Genomic DNA, 17,453 nt, shown 5'->3' with positions numbered 1-17,453 from the left:
TAAAAAAAAGTCCATCTTTAAAAAAATGTTTTAAAATTAGAGAATGCTAGGGCGCCTGGGTGGCTCAGTCTGTAAGGCTTCCGACTCTTGGGTTTTGGCTTAGGTCACGATGTCATGGTCCTAAGATGGAGCCCCCAGTTGGGCTCTGTACTGGGTCTGGAGCCTGCTTGCGATTCTCTCTCTCCCTCTTTCTGCCCCTCTTCCGTGTGTGTGTGTGTGTGTGTGTGTGTGTGTGTGTGTGTGCGCGCGCGCGCGCGCGCCCGCATTCTCTCTAAACAAACAAACAAACAAACTTTAAAATTAGAGAATGCTAATCCTAATACAGTCTAATTATCCTGGATTGCTGCAGGGCATTGTGTCTTTTCATAAACACAGAGGGTATGTTGTTCCTCCTGAGGCTAAAACAGATAAACATTTGCAAACTGGGGAATAAGGTTTCCAAACTGACAATGAGGCTGCCAATATGAATCCACACAAACAAAGGCTATCCGTCAACAGGAGTCAAATGTTCTGTTCCAGGTCATTATTATGGGCTGGTGATTTTTGAGGATCTGAGAAGGCTTTGTTGCCAATTTCAGGAATGAAATTTCACTATGGGCAGTGTTTGCAGAGCTGGTGCAAGTTTTCAGGGCATCTGACTACTTAATGGTATGTTAATATCTAACTATACATATGAAAACTTGTTTTGGGTCTGGAAAGACAGGTGATTCATGGAAGAAAAACTTCATATACAGAAGAGATGGCAGATGGATGGATCTTTTTAACAGGAAGAGGACCAGGTAACCTGGGTCCCAGGCCTGTCCTGGATCTGAGTGACCAGGTCCTATCTGCCAAGGCCATGGCTCCACCCCTGCAGCCAAGAGGGTACCTAGTACGCGGCAGATACTCCAGAACACGTGTGAATGAATTCAACTGGGAAGTGCCCCAACCTTAGATGCTTTATGAAAAGTATAAGCCTCCCATAATCTGTAGCAATGAATATGGCAAGTTCCTACAGTGGTTTATTAAAATATTCAGATTTCAATGGAAGTACTATGAGTGAAACTGCTAATTGTGCTAATTGTGATTCTCTTTGAGCAAACTATAGGTAGGCTCCTCTGAATCGTCTTCCCAACTAGGCCTCAACCTTTGGACTTCCATGTTCTTTTTGGACTTATGTCCCTCTTTGCATCATTCAGTTTTAGAAAACATCCTGCTAAGTCAATGTAGCCAGAGTCTCCTGCTCCTGATATCTGATCAAATTCCTCATCTCCCAGGTGATATCTGCTCACCCTGGTCTGCCTTCAGCAATCTCCTCACCCCTGAGGTTTCTCTTTAGTCATTTTCCATCCACTGACCCCCACCCTGATCCTTGGCTGTAAGTTTCCACTGCCCATGTTGTATTTGGATTTGAGCCCAGTTCTTTTTTTTTTTTTTTTTAAATCTTTTTTAATGTTTACTTGTTTTTGAGAGAGACAGAGACAGAGTGTGAACAGGGGAGGGGCAGAGAGAGGGAGACACAGAATCCGAAACAGGCTCCAGGCTCTGAGCTATCAGCCCAGAGCCCGACGCGGGGCTCAAACTCACAAGCCATGAGATCGTGATCTGAGCCGAAGTCGGATGCTGAACCGACTGAGCCGCCCAGGCGCCCCAGTGCCCAGTTCTATGCTAAGGTCTCTGCTCTCCTACTGCATTAGTTCCTGGATAAAATCTGTTTTTGCTACTACTACTGTCTGGTTCTGCTTTTTCTTTTAACAGTTGTACACTAAAATCTGTTCTCCTCTTCTTGGGAACTTGGTTAGATCCCATGTCTGAGGCCCTGGTGGTTAGGTAGAGCCACATGGTATTCTTCACCAATGGAATGGAAGGATGTATCCCACTTCTGGGTTTAGGTTTTCAGATCATGGGGTGCCCCTTCACACTCTTTTCCTTCCCACGGGCCACTATTTAGACATGGCAGCAGTCCTAGTTCAATCATGTAGACATCCCTAGGGCACGATGGGGGCAATGACCTGGGAGGAACCTGGGGCCCTAAATGACCAAGTGGAGTCCTGTCCTATGACCTGGATCACTCATCTCAGACCTTCACAGAAGGAAAAGATAAACCTCTTTGTTATTTGAGGCAATGTATTCTTCAGTCTCTTTGTTACAAAAGGCTAGCCTTACTCTGACTAACATAAAAATGATGATATTTGTGACGATGAATTTTTCTTCGGGAAAAACTCATGTCATTGTAGCCTCATTGGAAATCAGCTTTCATATTGAAAACTGGAAGAATTAAAAGAGTTACTATCTTAAGGCTTCAAACTGTTCACGTCCAGAATAGTTGTTTACATTTTTATATGCATTATTCACTTCTCTCTATGCCACAAAGCTCGAGACAGAACCCTGAGGCTAATCTACACACCCATGGGAAAATTTATTGTGCTTTAGCTATAATCTGAGCAATTTCTGAGTCCTGCACAGAACAGTAAGACAAACAGAGAACAGGTTTAATACCAGTGATACTGTTATCAGAAAACAATTCAAGAACGTTTACGTGGCTAGAAACTGGAGTGAGTTCATACTACAGATTTTCACGATTTATGCAAAGGAACTTATATTATTAATGAAATGAAATTCTACAAGGATAAACTCAATATACTTTTCTCAGTCTGCCTTTCTGGAACTTTGTGCATTAACTGACTTGATTACTCACCCCTCACCCTTTCCTAAAACTCTCTCCTTTCTTAGCTCTCCTAACATCACTACTGTGTTTGCAGTCACCACCTCCTCCCGGGATCCTCCTTTCTCTGTGCTATGTTATAGGTTGGTGTTTCCCAGGACTGTTTTTGGCTTTCCCTCACTCCATAGGCTCTGTGATACCAGTCAAGCTCACGGCTTCAGCTGCCATCAACATGTGAACTCTCAAATGAACCTCTACCTTCCAGCAAGACAATGCCCCTGAGTCCACACCTACACACCTTCTAGAAATTATCACTTGGATGCCTGATGACAGCTCAAACTTAGCACTGAGACCTGTCCTCATAACTTACCTCCTACTCCTCTTTCTTCTGCATTTTCTATTCCAGAGAGGGGCACCACCACGAGCCAGACACCCCATCAGAAATCTGGGCACCATCCTCTCTCTGTCTCACCCCCATCCAACCTGTCACTAAGTCCTACCGACCCCACCTGGTGCCCTTCTCTCAGATCCAAGACTTCTCTCCAACTCTGCTGCCACTCCCTGAGTTTCAGCCTCTATCATTTATTCATTCAACAAATACTTAATCATGCTCCTCCCATGTGCCAGGCACTGTCTTGGGCACTTGGGATGTGGCGGCATTGAACACTGCCCTCAGGGAGCTTAGGAGCCTGGAGAAACAGACAACATACAATGAACACTAGAAAGAGAGAGAGTGTGTGTGTTTACATGTGCGTGCATGTATGCATGCATGCACATTAGAAGGTAACAGATGCTATGAAGCATTGATGCGTTGAGCAGGGAAAAAGGGGACCCAGGAGACTTGGGTGGAAGAAGTGCATTGTAATTGTAAGTGAAGTCTTCTGAATGGTCTTACTGAGAAGGTGACATTTAAGCAAAGGCTTGTGGGAGGTGGGGGAACTGGCCAGCCATAAAGCCACTGGGGAACAGCTATCTGCAGAGAGGACACCGTCAGTGGGAAGGAGAGCTCGGGACAGTGTGGCTGAGGCTGAGTGAGGGTGAGGAGAGCCACAGCGGAGGGCAAAGCAGGGCAAGGGGATGAGGAAGAGCACAAGAGGCCTTGTAGGTCATTTTAAGGACTTCGGCTCGGACTCTGCGGGAAATCTTTCTTTTGGATCGCTGTCCCCACAGGAACGTAAACATCACTGCCGGCGTCTAATCCATCCTCCACATCATGGCGGCCAGAGATCTTCATAATTTCATTCCTCCATTTCCCAGCTCCCTCACTGCCTTCGTGCCTGGTGTCCATAATCCTTAGCTGGGCATTCAAAGTGTCAGATAACCTAGTCCTTCGCCACCTCTCCATTCCAGCCTGTGGGCCGAGCTGTCCACCTCCCCCCACCTTGGCACAGGTTTCACCACCCCAGGTATCATTTATCATCAGCTGCCACCTGACTTGTTCCTGCACACCCTTGAGGTCCCTTTCTCTTGGTGGCCTTCCCTGACCTGGCATCCCACCTCTCCCTCTGCCACAAGCTGGGTCAGGCTGCCCTCTTGTGGTTCGTGCCCCTAAATATGGTTCCAAAACTACTTCTGCTTCTACTTTTTCGCCTTTGTCTCTAATACCTTTGCCGTTGCTGCCACCATTCGTGCTGGCCACCATTCCCCGAGGGCTCACCGTGTGCTAGGCATCAGATCTGTCTCTCAGAGGGGAGTGGGGCCCCTGGGGCAGGAGCAGCCTCTCTTCCATGAATCTTTAGAAGCCCGCTCCCCCATTAGTCTTCCAGTCCAGCCACATACTGGTCTTACTGTTCTCCTACATGTGCAGCCCCTCCAGCCTCAGGCTCTTTGCACTTGCTGTTCTGTCTTTCTGGAACACCATTCCCCCAGATCTGCACAGGGCTGGCTCCTTCATCTTATTTAGGTGCCTGCCCACATGTCACCTCCTGTTACATGACATAGTACCTGACACATAATACATGTTTTAAAATAAAATGTAATGGGGCACCTGGGTGGCTCCATCGGTTAAGCATCTGACCCTTGGTTTCAGCTCAGGTCACGATCTCACGGTTTTGGGGATCGAGTCCCAGGTCGGGCTCTGCACTGACAGCATGCAACCTGTTTGGGATTCTCTCTCCCTCTCTTTCTCTGCTCCTCCCCTGCATGCACTCTCTCTGTCTCTCAAAATAAATAAATACAATTAAAAAAAATAATAAAATAACGTGTTGAATACTGGTTGAATTGAATATTCTTTTCTTCCTTGAATGTAGAAAACAGTATCTGATTCATATTCTTCAATGCAGAAAAAAAGCATTTAATACACATGGCACATGTATGGCTAATAACCTTAGTGCTGGCTAAATCTTGTCCTGTGAGGGTTACAACAGCACCTTTGTCATGAGGCACAGGGCATTCGTGAAGAGGCAGCTTCCACTACAAAGACTCGGGAGAGCCATGGAATGTGTCACCGTGAAGGGAAACACGGGGCCGCTCCCTTGCACCGACATTGGCACGGATTACTCAGCTCACTGCAAGCCTGCCTGCTGGCCCCGATAAACCCTGTCACTAGACTGAAGTAGCAGGCACAGTCCAGGATCCACCGCCTTTAAGATGCCATGAAAGTTAGTGATTCTTGAAGCTGAACTAGCACCTGGGAAGGCACAGGCACAGCTGGTGACCCAGACCTCACAGTCTTAGGGGATTCAGAGGCTCAAAGTGGGTCCCTGTCACTGGGAGTCCTGCTCACTCTTACTCTAAGTGGGTATTTATAATTTTTTTAAATATTGTATTTATTTTTTGAGAGACAGAGAGAGAGAGAGAAAGAGAGAGAGAAAGAGAGAGAGAGAGAGAAGGAAAGAGTGTGAACGGGGGAGGGGCAGAGAGAGAGGAGGACAGACGATCCAAAGTGGACCCTGTGCTGATAAGCTGATAGCAGCCAGCCCGATGCGAGGCTCGAACTCACGAACCGTGAGATCATGACCTGAGCCAGTCGGACGCTCAACTGACAGAGCCACCCAGGGTCCCCAAGTGGGTATTTATAATGACAAGTCAACTTCATGTTTTTAAAAGTAGAATTAATGAAATGACATTATTTAATTAAACATGCATACTCCACCCTCTTTCCACAAAAGACTTAAAGCAGCTCTTAAAGATACAGAATGTTCAATAAAAGTAGGCCAAAAGATCAAGGCCAGAGAAAATGAGGGCAGAAGCAGCCAGGGCAGCTGGTCCCCAGAATAGCGTCTCTCAAATGGGAGCTCCAGAAATGGCCTTGTCAGAGGACCCTGTCCTGGCTGTGACAGAATGGGGGACCTTCGGACCTGGCCTGGCCTCATGACCATGACCACTCAGAGTGGGAAAGAGGCCGGGCCCCAGAAGGCCTGCAGGCTGCTGCAGTAAATAAAACATCATCGTTTGTAAACCTCTCAGTATGACCAGCTCAGTGCTTAGTCCGTCCCCTTAGTCAGACTTCATGAGGATGTAATAAGGGATGGACTATTGTCCCCATGTGCCAGGACAGAATACTGAGGCTCACAGAGGTGAAGTGATTTTCCCTACAACCAAAAAGGTCACAAAGTCCTCAGAGGATTCCAGGGCAGAGGCTGAAATCAATTGAGGCACTTGATTAGCAATTATGACTTGTGATTCTCACCAAGGTCCTGAATTCACTCAGCAACCAACCTAGTCCAACACCTACTTTATGCCAGGCTCAGACTGGGCACCAATGATACAGGAAGGAGCAAGACCCAATGCCCTTAAGGAGCCAGTGATGTGGGAAGGGCACAGATAATCATGCCGGAAGACAGGCTGCGAAGCATGTAGGTGCAAAGGGGAGGCCCTGCCCACTGCCAGGGGGCTATGCCCAATGGGCACCTTCTCCAGGAACAGCGAGGGTAGCCTCCAGAGCCTTGAGGTATTCAGGGACCCTGCAGCACTAGATGACTGGTCTGGGGACAGACTCCTGGTCTAAGCCAAGCCACTGAAATTCTCACATCTGGGAATGTGAAGCCCAGACAGAAAAAGAGGAGCAGAAGCCGGGAGTCATCAGGGCAGAAGCGTGGAACTGTCCACAAAGTCCCTGAGGCTGCCCTGAGGTTGCCCAACTCAGAGGTCTTTTCCTGTCCATTCCTGGGCAGTTCAAAGGGCAGATATCCAAAGTCTGTGCCAGTGGAGAAAAGCCCCTTCTCTGAGCTGTCCTCCCTGCACCTCACCCTATTCCTCCAGCCAATCCCCCAATCCAGAAACCAAAGGGTTAACACCCGGCACAGCAAGTGGCCTCTACCCTTGCCCTAGGCCTAAGGCCAGTTTAGGTCTGGTCATTAAATATTTTGCTTTGAGACCCTTCCTGTACATCCCTCTTCTCAGTTTGAGTGAGGCAGTGGCAGTGCCCAATACAACCAGAAACCCGTCCTCACACACCAGGAGAGGTTTTACAGAGGAGGCAGCTTCTCAGGGGAGCTCCTGAGGAGCTGTAGGAGTGGGTCACACAGGGACGGGGCAAGCAAGCTAAACAGTAGATACACAGGCTTGCAGGGGTGGGGGGCCGGCAAAAGGTGGGTTGAGCAGTACAGAAGACCCCAGGGGAAGGGTTGGCACAGAAGGCTAGAGACTGGGGGAAGAAAGCCAGTGACTGCATGGCCTTCTGACAGGGGCCAGCCTCAACCCTGGGGCTCTACCAACTCACGGGACACTGGGACATGCACCCATGCTTGCTAAACACACAACAGACGACACAAGCGCCCAGGCTGTGAGCTTTGTGACCTCCAGCAGGAAAGGAGAAAGTGCATGGAAGCCTATAGTCATACGGTATTTCATGATGTGTTTACATCGAATGGTTCACTCCCTCTTCCCCATGATCTTGGACAGTGAGAAGCCTAGAGGCACAAAGAGTTAACCTGAAACCCCTGGCTCCACATCGCCATCCACTAGAAAGAACAGGCCTGGCTGCAGACAGGCAACCCATGGTTCTGCCAGAGCAGCCCTGCCCGAGGCAGGCTGGCACCCAGAAGCATTCCATCCAAATAACGTCTTCCCCACTGGGCACTGCCCTCGATCTCCTCTGCTCGTTCAGTAAATCTCAAGCCATGTGGTGTGCCCCCAGACACATTTGCAGAAGCCCGGCTCGTCATTTCATTAAAAAAAATTTTTTTAAATGTTTTATTTATTTTTGAGAGAGAGAGAGAGAGAGTGAAAGCAGGTGAAGGGCGGGGGGGGGGGGGGGGGGGTGGTGTACAGAAGACCCGAAGCAGGATCCGTGCTGACAGCAGTAAGCCGAATGTGGGGTTCGAACTCATGAGCCATGAGATTATGACCTGAGCTGAAGTCGGACACGCAACTGACTGAGCCACCCAGGTGCCTCTCATCATTTCATTTTAGAGCTCTGCCATTTTCTTTTTTTTAACATTTAAACATTTTTAAAAAATGTTTTATTTACTTTGGAGAGACAGAAAGACCGAGCATGAGTGGGGGAGGGCAGGGAAACAGAGAGAGGGAGACACAGAATCCAAAGCAGGCTCCAGGCTCTGAGCTGTCAGCATAGAGCCCGATGCGGGGCTCGAACTCAGGATCTGTGAGATTGTGACCTGAGCCGAAGTCAGATGCTTAACTGACTGAGCCACCCAGGCGCTCCTAGAGCTGTGTTATTTTTATACTCAAAATTTCCACTCTCTGTTGAATTATTTTTTACCCTAAGGGTTCTCAATCAAGAACGTGCTGTCTCTATTCCCACGAACAATTAAAAGGTTGAAGTATATCTTACATTTATATGGCTCTGCAGCTGGTAATGCACATTCCCCTCTGTTATTTCACTTCATTCCTCACCCAGACCCTGCACGGTCAGCACGGTCATTCTCATTGCAGAGATGGGAGGGGGAGGCTCAGAGACTAAGGGACTTACCTGCTGCCCCCAAAGAGAACAGCTGAGCCTGAGAACATCCAGCCCAGTGTTCACTGCACTGTGTCCCAGCTTTTCCTCAAACTGAAGAGCACAGGTGAGGAGAGCAGACCTCACACAGGCCTGGACCCAAATCTCAACTTATCTGCTGTGTGTGGCCTTACACAGGTGTCCTTGCTTCTCTGGGCCTCCTCCTTCGCAACTCTGAAATGGCAATTAACACTCAGGACTGTTCTAAAGATCAGCCTCCCGGCGGATGGTCTGTGCTCAGCGAGTGTAGGTTACTCCTGGCCTGTGTCATTCTCCAGTCAGCACTGTGACTGAGACGGAGGGAACAGATTCTTGAAAATCACTTTTAGAAAAAGTGCAATTTACCTGTTAGCCAGCAGAGTGCAGTCAATTTCTGGTCGCTTCGTTTTGGGAATGACATACAGCGGGTACCTGTCCCCGTGTCGAATGAACACATGCACGGAGACCAGCTTAAAATGATGCGGGGCGTGACCTGTGGGAGAGGAGCATGTGTCCTGGTTAACGCGCAGGAAGTGTGGATCCTTTCCACTCTGCAGAAGTGGGGAGGGATGACCATGGTAAGAGGGTGCCATGCTGGGGGGTGGGGGTGGCTCATAAGGCAGGTGGAGGAACATGACAGGGCTGGTTATACATGTCTCAGACCTCCAGAAGTAACGGGGAGCCTCTGGGGGTGTGGCTGGGGGCTGGAGACCAGTGAAATGGGGGCATGTCGATTCGTGGGGCCTCCCTCACATCCACAGACTAGGGGGAGGCCCGCAGAAGTACTGGAAACGATGACTTCTGCTTTAAACCTCCACGAAACAAATCAGGGCACAAACTGAGAAAAATATTCAACATCATTCTTTGATACACTTTCAACAAAGCAAAACTCAACACAGAAATCACAGTTTCCTGCACGTTTTCTACAATACACCAACAGAGCATCCAGCATCCTGTGGATTTCCTAAGCCCTGAGAGAGCTTACTGGAAAAGAGGGGAGGGGGGGGTGATGCCCTAGAGCCCGCCAAGCCCACCTTTCCATCTCTGGTGTCTCACCGAAAACCATGATGGCAAATATTTGCAGAGGGCTTATCCTGAGCCACGTGCTGTTCACAACAGTTACTTCAGGCCTCGGGCAGCCCTGTGAGTAGGTACTGCCGGTTACCCCCATTCAGCAGAGGAGGAAGCTAACTTGGGAACACATTCAAGGGCACGACCTAGTGGCAACCGCAGGATTTGAGTCCAGGCCGCCTGGCTCTGTACCGTGGCGCTATGCTGCTTGAAGAACTAGTTCCCAGAGGGGTGCTGGGTACCAAGTTAGGCGGCACAGGCAGGCCTACCTTCCATGCTGCGCTCAGCCACACTGGGGATGTTGCAGTACAAAAGAGCTTCGTAAACGGGGTCCATCACGGGAGGCTCGGTCACTGGGTCAGGCATGATTCTCTTTCGACTCTTGCTACTCACTCCATTCTTAGCTGTGGAGACCGGGGTCAGGTGGACTGCAAGGAAGGCAAGGCAGGTCATGGCACGTGCAGTCACAGGAGGGACCAGGCCGGCTGGAGGGGCCCAGGGTGTGGCTAGATTCTCACTGAGCGACTATTCTCTCCCACAGCATTAGGGTGGACTTTAGTCCAGCAAGAAGTCAGCTTCTCATCAGGAAATGTGCCCTGCCTCTTTCTTAATGCCATTACCTTTTTCTGACCAATAATTACCTGTGCAACCACGGGTGGGCCACCCCAGAGAAAGGGGCCTCACTCACGGTGGTAAAGGAAGAACTTCATGCAAACTGATTGCTTCATTCCTAACACCCTCTGAATTCTAGGAAATACCAGGGAGGAAAACCATCACCTATGGAGTGCCAAGTGCGAGATGTGTTATCTGACAGATCTCATTGATATCACCTGCTTTGCACTTCGGGGTTCCCAAGAGCCTGATCCAGACATCACTCATTAATCCTCACAAGTCCACTTTATAGAGAAGAGAGCCTAGAGCCCAGGGGGAAACTGAGGCAGCTGCCCAAGCCGTATGTGGTGGATGGAACCGCATCTCAAACTCACTCCTCTGCCTCCAGGCCAGGTTCTCCCTACCAGTCTTCTGTAGATCATACGTGGGTCCTGCAGTCTGTCCAGCTAGCATCCCCCTTTCTGTTGATGAACTGCTCCTTCCTCTCCTGGTTGTGGCTGAACTGTCAATCACAGTGTCTCTGACCCTTGGCTGGGGTGAACGTGTGACTGAGTCAATGAGGACAGTGATGGGGCAATTCGTCTCCTTTTCCTTGGCAGAGGTGCTGTGTAAACACTAGAAAAGGGTCTCTTTTGTATGATGATCTCTAAGAATAGAAACCTGGGCCTGCCCAGCCACCTATCCATCTCAGACAGCCTCTGCTTGCTGTAGAAGCTAATGATACTAAGTACAGACAAGCAGACCAACAAATGCAGAGACTGAGAGAGAGAGAGAGAGAGGAGAGGGAGGAAGGGAGGGAGACCTGAGGATATCCATCCTTTGAGACCCTGGGTGATGTGGGTGAAGGCAGAACCTCTCTTAGAGGTCCCAGTTATATATACATCTTACATAACCCTTCTTGCTTAAGCTATTTTGAGTTGGGTTTTCGATACTTTCAATCAAATGAGTCCTGATTAATAGACTTTTATGAATTACTTATAAGCGGATTAAGTCCATCTTCTGGGTCAATGGTCTCCAACCTTTCCATGTATGGGGAACCTCTCTGCAGCATCACAGATTTTCTGGAACTCTCTATACAATGATAGTGGCATTTTTAGCATCCACCCACTGAGAAAATGCACAGAAATAGGTGTGCCCATGCACCATTTCTAAAAGGTTTATTAATCACCATAATATACATACATACATTTGAACAATAGCTAAAACAGGACCCAATCACCAATCTAAATCCATTTAAATTCCCTAATTTACTCTACAAATTCTTTTTCTTTTTAATATTTATTTATTTTTGAGAGAGAGAGAGAGAGAGAGAGGGAAGGGGGGGAGAAGAAGGGAGAGGGGGAGGGAGAGGGGCAGAAAGAGGAAGAGACACAGAATCTGAGGCAGGCTCCAGGCTTTGAGCTGTCAGCACAGAGCCTGATGTGGGGCTCAAACTCATGAACTCATGAACTGCAAGATCATGAGCTGAGCTGAAGTCGGATGCGTAAAGGACTGAGCCACCCAGGAGCCCCTACAAATTCTTCTAAATAAATACTTTACACTTCCCTTTGGCAAACCGATGTTATAAACAAAAGGAAAGGAACATATATGCAACATGCCTAACAGACAAATTATTAATATCCAAAATGCATATGAGCTCCTGCAACCATAAAATCAGCAAGGGATACAAGCGGGCCAAGTACAGAAAAATAAATACCAATGGCAATAAGCATATGAAAAGATGTTCAACATTATTCATACTTAAATACAAAATAAAACAACAAGATGTGACACCCTGCCAACAGACTAGAATATCACGTTTTAATAATCCTGTCAGTACCCGCACGGGTGTGAAACTGCCTTCCACATGCTGCAGGTGGCAATGGAAACTGGAACCTTTGGAAGAATTTGGCAGCATTCACCAGAATGTTCTATGTGCTTTATCCCTGATCCCATTATTCTACATCTTGGAAGCTACTCAACAGAGGTATCAATTTGAATCACAAACAGGTATGGCCATGGAAATTCACCACAGTGCTGTTTGTAATAACAAAAAAGGGAAATCAACTAAATATCCATCATGAACAGAACAGAATGCTGCATCCATATTGGGGAATATTCTGCCATGACTAAACCGAATGGAAAAAAATCAAAGGTAAATGAAGTGAAGTGAATAAACCAAGTCACTAGATAAGAAAAAAAAAAAAACTATAAATGTATGAATCTACAACCATATTATGTAAGTGCATAAAAAATGTCTATAAGGACATCCTGACAACGCAGCAGTGGTTTCTTCTGGGGAACAGGGGTATGGGGTGTGAAGAAGTATTTTTACTTGTTTTTCCATAAATTTCCATATTGTTTTATGTATTTCGCACATACATACTTACAGTAAGCATATGTTATACATATCCGATATGTATAGACATATATGTATCCTGCTATAATGTCTTGATATACTATTAGCAGAATAGTATCAGTATAGTTATTAGCATATTTTCATTCATTACTTGTATTACTTGTACTAAAACAACAATCACAGAGCTACGGAGTTGGCTCTTCCCCAATTCAAAATTAGCTCTTTGGTCCTATAGCAATGTTCTTCCCCGCACCCGGAAGGGGCCAGAACTGCTAACACACAGCTCGGGTGTCTGGAGGTAATTTACTCTGAAGGAATTTGTGCCAGAGCAAGCGAATGAGAAAAGTATATGTCTGAGGGCAGCATCTTAATGACCCAGCAATTCTGGCCGTGCGGCAGCCCTCAATCCTTAACTCTGATCTTTTACGGAACGGTGCCAGATTCTGGCTTCTTAACCCTGCCTGTGGGCACACTCCCTTGGAGTCTGGGTCAGAGACAGGTGAAGCTAAGGAAACATGATGGTAGAAGTGACACAGAGACTGGGGGCCATTGGTCCCTGGGCATCCCAGAGTCCCCACAGTTTGCTACTTTATCTGTAAGCACATGGGGTAAGGCCTATGGGGGCTACCACTTGGGAACTGCTATATACTGAATGTCTGTGTCCCCTTAAAACTTGCATGTTGAAATCCTAACCCGCAGTGTGATGATATCTAGAGGTGAGGCCTCTGGGAGATGATTAGGTCAAATGGGATTAGCGTCCTTATAAATGAGACCCCAAAGAGTAACCCCGACCCTGCCCCTCTACCGTATGAGATTGTAGAGAAAAGATGCCTTCTAAGAGGCGGGTCTTGACAGACGCCGAATCTGCTGGTGCTTTGGTCTTGGACTTCCCAGTCTCCAGAACTGAAAGTAATACATTTCTGTTGTTTAAAAGCTACCCCGTTTGTGGTATTTTTACTAAGCAGCCCATGGAATAAGAAGGAACCATAGTAGCTGGGTTCAAATGACCCATTCATAACCCCGGGAAGCAGTGGTTTGAAAGACTGGGTAAAAATCACAGACCTTCCATCCAGAAAGACTGTATCTGCTGCTTCTTCCTCTGACATCTGGGCCTGTCAACCTCACTCACTAGCTTCTGATAGCACCCTGTGCTGTTTACACCTTCCTGAATCATCAGAATGCAGGGCCAGGCCACATGGGGCCCTTTGACGGGTCCTCCACACACTAGACATGTTGGGGAGGTTCTGATGCACAGAAGCCTGGGGTGAGACATCCCCCCCAGATCCACCCTCCTGCATACTCGCCCCTAACTTGGTTCTCACTGTCCTGAACTGCTCAGAGCTGTCCCCACTACCACAGGTGTTTCTCAACCACACTCCCCCCTTTACATCTAATTACCCTCATCTCACCGCTGCTCCCCAAATCTGGCCAACTCCATAATGATCCCAGGGTCACCCCTCCAGGAATCCCACCCCGACATCCCTCTTCCATGGGCCCATCTGGTTCTTGCTGCCATCTTGGCTCACACCACAGTACCCATAAGCAGGGCTGTCCACAGTTTGTCAACCTGCCACCCCAAACATCTTGAGGGTTAGAGCTATGTCTTTTTCCTGTTTATAATACTGCCCATCGGACCAGCACAGGGCAGGCCCTCCATAAATGGCTTGCTGAGCTGGAGGACTGCTCTGAGCCAGGGACTGTGCTCTCTGCTTTTGATGAAGTGTCTCACTGGGCAGAGAAAAGAGATATAAGGGCCCAGGGTCAGGATCAGATCATTACTTACCAGCACATGACCCTAGGCTGTAAGCCCCTGTCTGGCCTTGGGCCTCAGGCCACTTAAGTTACTTTGACAACTTCAGTGATCCACAGGATCAGCAGGTAGTCTCACAGATGTCTGCTGCCAGCTCATTACCTGGGAGTCACTCTGACTTCCATATGGACAGGCTAGTGTCCTTCCTTGAGGGCACCAAGCCAATGCCCACGGTCTCTAGCTAATCTCCCCATATCAGGGCTCTGGCCCAGGGCAGAGAATAAAAATCTACCTGTACACTTGGCCTTTTCCCACAAGGTCTGGCCTTAACCCCCTGTATGCAAGCCCTTTACAGGTGCTTCAAATCTGACTTGACTGAGTACTGTGCCTCCCCTCCGCACCTGTGTTCCTGAGCCAGCTCACCTCCTGTCCCTCCCTTCTGTGGAGTGGCACCTCCCCCCATGCCAACCCTGTGGCCTGATAGGGGACTGTCATGCTGCTCCTCCAGGGCTGCGCCCTTGCCAAGCTGACTGGGGTCCAGGGATAGGGACCTGAGTCTAGCCAACTGTGCCAATAAGGGCCCTTTCCAGGAAAGAAAGGCTTCCTCACATGATAGAAGCAGTTTCACAAGGAATCAGGTGGCCTCCTGCCATCCCTACCCTAGGCCCTGGGCTGCAAGATGTCCCCTACTGTCCCTGTGCTTGTGTCATTTATTTGTCAGCTCTTCCTCTTGTTATACGGGCACCTGGAAGGTCCAAAGCCCAGGTGTCACGGACCCAGAGGCGTCCGCGTGGACCGAAGCACAGCAGGGCTGAAGTGCTGGCTCACCTCTCCACCAGTGGCTCAGCTGCCTGAGTTACACAACGGACTGTAGCGGCAGAGAACCTCATCGGGCCAAAAGAGTGGCCCCTCCATCTCCTTTTTACCCTCCTAGCTCCAGGGCCTGCCTCACCATCAGCCCTGGGCTGGTCATCTCCCTAGGGGACTGCAGTCACCTCTTTCGTGGGGCTCCTCCTTCCCAGGGCCACTGAAGTCTGTCCTCAGTCACCCTTGCTGCCCATGGTTCTGACTACAGACAGGTGGTATGGGACTGGGGGCCACCGAGTCACAAACCTGGGTTCAAGTCCCAATTTTGTTACTTCCTAGCTGCATGACTTTGGGCAAACGTTCCTGCCTCACTATGTTTTATTCCCCTCACCTGTAAAATGAAGATAATGGCATCCCTACCACAGTGGTGGCATGGATGACCGAAGACCTCGCCTGTGGAACACCATATAGTGCCTGCAGTCTGGTAAGGGATAAGAAGTGTTATTTGCAAGTCTGGCCCCTTGAAATGATTATTCTGGCTACTTCCAGGCTCTTAAAAGGTGCTCTCTTTAACTTGGGATCTGGAAGCGATACAGACTCTCTGTGTCCACACCTTTCACAGAAGCACAATGAACCAGTCTCCCTTCTCCTCTCGACTACTCAATTTTAGGAGCTTTTCTGACTCCTTTAAATACATTCAGCATATCCAAGATGACACCTTTTTTTTTTTTTTTAAAGTAAGCTCCATGCCCAAAGTGAGGCTCAAACTCACGACCCCAACATCATGAATCGCATGCTCTACCAACTGAGCCAGCCATATGCCCCCAAGATGGTACCTTCTTACAAGCTAAAATACCCCTGGTCCTTGTACTCCCCAATCATCCAAAGGCTCTTGAATTCTCTCTCCTTCACTGGCCCGCCAGAAAATAATGATTTGCTCCACAGGCAATTTCCACAATTCCCTCAGTGCTCCCCAATCCACTAAATTGTCCTAAAGGCCCATTGTGCCTCTACCCAGCACTGAATATATAAATATCTATATGTCATTCTCAAATATAAGACAGAACCACAACCAAAGACCAGTTCGGTTATCTGCCTTTGGCCATTTACTTTTAAAGGCAGGAGTAGAAATCAAGCAAGGTGAAAATCAAGTCCACATTTACTTTGAGAGACTGGATTTTACATGGACAAGATTGATCAAATAGCTGAAATCTGTCCTTTCCGACCTATCCAGTTTGGGCTGCAATATAACCAACCTTTCCTGTTCTCCTCATTCTTAACCATTCTTCATTCCTCATTCTTGTTGGCTCATGGTGAACCACTGTTAGGTAGGAATCTAGTAAGTGCTTTTGTCCCAGTGATAAGCCTGGTCCCATTCAGGGAGCCAGTAAACCACAGCAGGTGTAGCTCATGGTGTTGGGACTCACATCAGATCAGGCTGGAGGTATTGTCATAGACTGTTCCCAAGCTCTTAATTCCTCCTTGCCTGACCTCTCTCTGACATGGGTAACTGAACCCTAAGTCCACGGACTGCCAGAGCACAAGGACTGGGTTCCCCCTACGGCCCGAGCGTGAGCCCAGCTATGGTCTCTCAGAGGGGCCAGGAAACCTCACTCTCCTCTGAGGCAACTGATAACTGGCTTGGCCCAAACAGAGTCCTTTGGATGAGATGACAGAAGCACAAAGGATGCCAAATCATGACAGAAACTAGAAATCAGAGAGTCATCCAAGGACAGGCTCCCAGAAAGAACTGTGAAAATAACTATCAGCCACTCTTAACCATCTCTCAGCCTGAATCCCCTCTGCCTCACCTTTGAGAATCTGATAAAAGCTACTGCTCCTCTACCCTGAGAAAGGACTGCATACACGAGCTTCCGAATCCGGCAGTTCACAGGGTTCAAAGGACCCCTGAAATGAGACAATGTGGACATCTGCAGACTCAGGCTAACAACCCTAGGTGCCTGGAAACAGGTTTCTGATTTCAACACCCTTGACAGGAGATTTTTCTTTTTTCAAAATGCAAAAGGAGCTGTACAACTGACATAAACATGTGTTCATCCTAAAATAGCCATTCAACACTAAGGTATAAAAAGAAGTGAAAATCACCCATAATCTTATCACCTAGAACAACCCACAGTCTACATTTTAGCACATATGTGTGGCTGGATGTCCTGCCAGAGGTTAAATCCATGCTTCTATCCCTGCTCTGGTGAGAGTCACTAAGGCCCAAGGACATTGTTTTCCTCTTCCCCTCGAGAGGAACAAGTAAGTTTTCTGTCTCAAAGGTCTACCTTTAGAGGGAAACTAAACCCCAATGAGGCCAACAAACCAGCTGCGCAGAAAGGCGGCT

At 48.2% G+C, this 17,453-nt stretch overlaps 1 protein-coding gene across 6 annotated transcripts in view; it reads right to left on the bottom strand.

Moving 5' to 3' along the window:
- Positions 1-17,453, bottom strand: part of PXYLP1 (2-phosphoxylose phosphatase 1) — a 71,855-nt gene that overhangs the window by 9,049 nt on the left and 45,353 nt on the right. For 5 of the 6 annotated variants that reach the window (XM_047876482.1, XM_047876483.1, XM_047876486.1 and 2 more), the window contains 2 exons: positions 9,866-10,024; positions 8,892-9,018 (listed from right to left, as the gene is read on the bottom strand). In XM_047876482.1, coding sequence (XP_047732438.1) covers positions 8,892-9,018; positions 9,866-10,024 — 286 coding nt within the window. Of the gene's footprint in view, positions 1-8,891; positions 9,019-9,865; positions 10,025-13,351; positions 13,450-14,329; positions 14,805-17,453 lie in introns of those variants that run through there. The other variant, XM_047876480.1, reaches the window with a different exon arrangement.

The sequence above is a fragment of the Prionailurus viverrinus genome, chromosome C2 (genome assembly GCF_022837055.1).
Source record: "Prionailurus viverrinus isolate Anna chromosome C2, UM_Priviv_1.0, whole genome shotgun sequence".
NCBI classification, from domain to species: Eukaryota; Metazoa; Chordata; class Mammalia; order Carnivora; family Felidae; genus Prionailurus; species Prionailurus viverrinus.
This window is presented reverse-complemented; position numbering and strand designations above follow the sequence as displayed.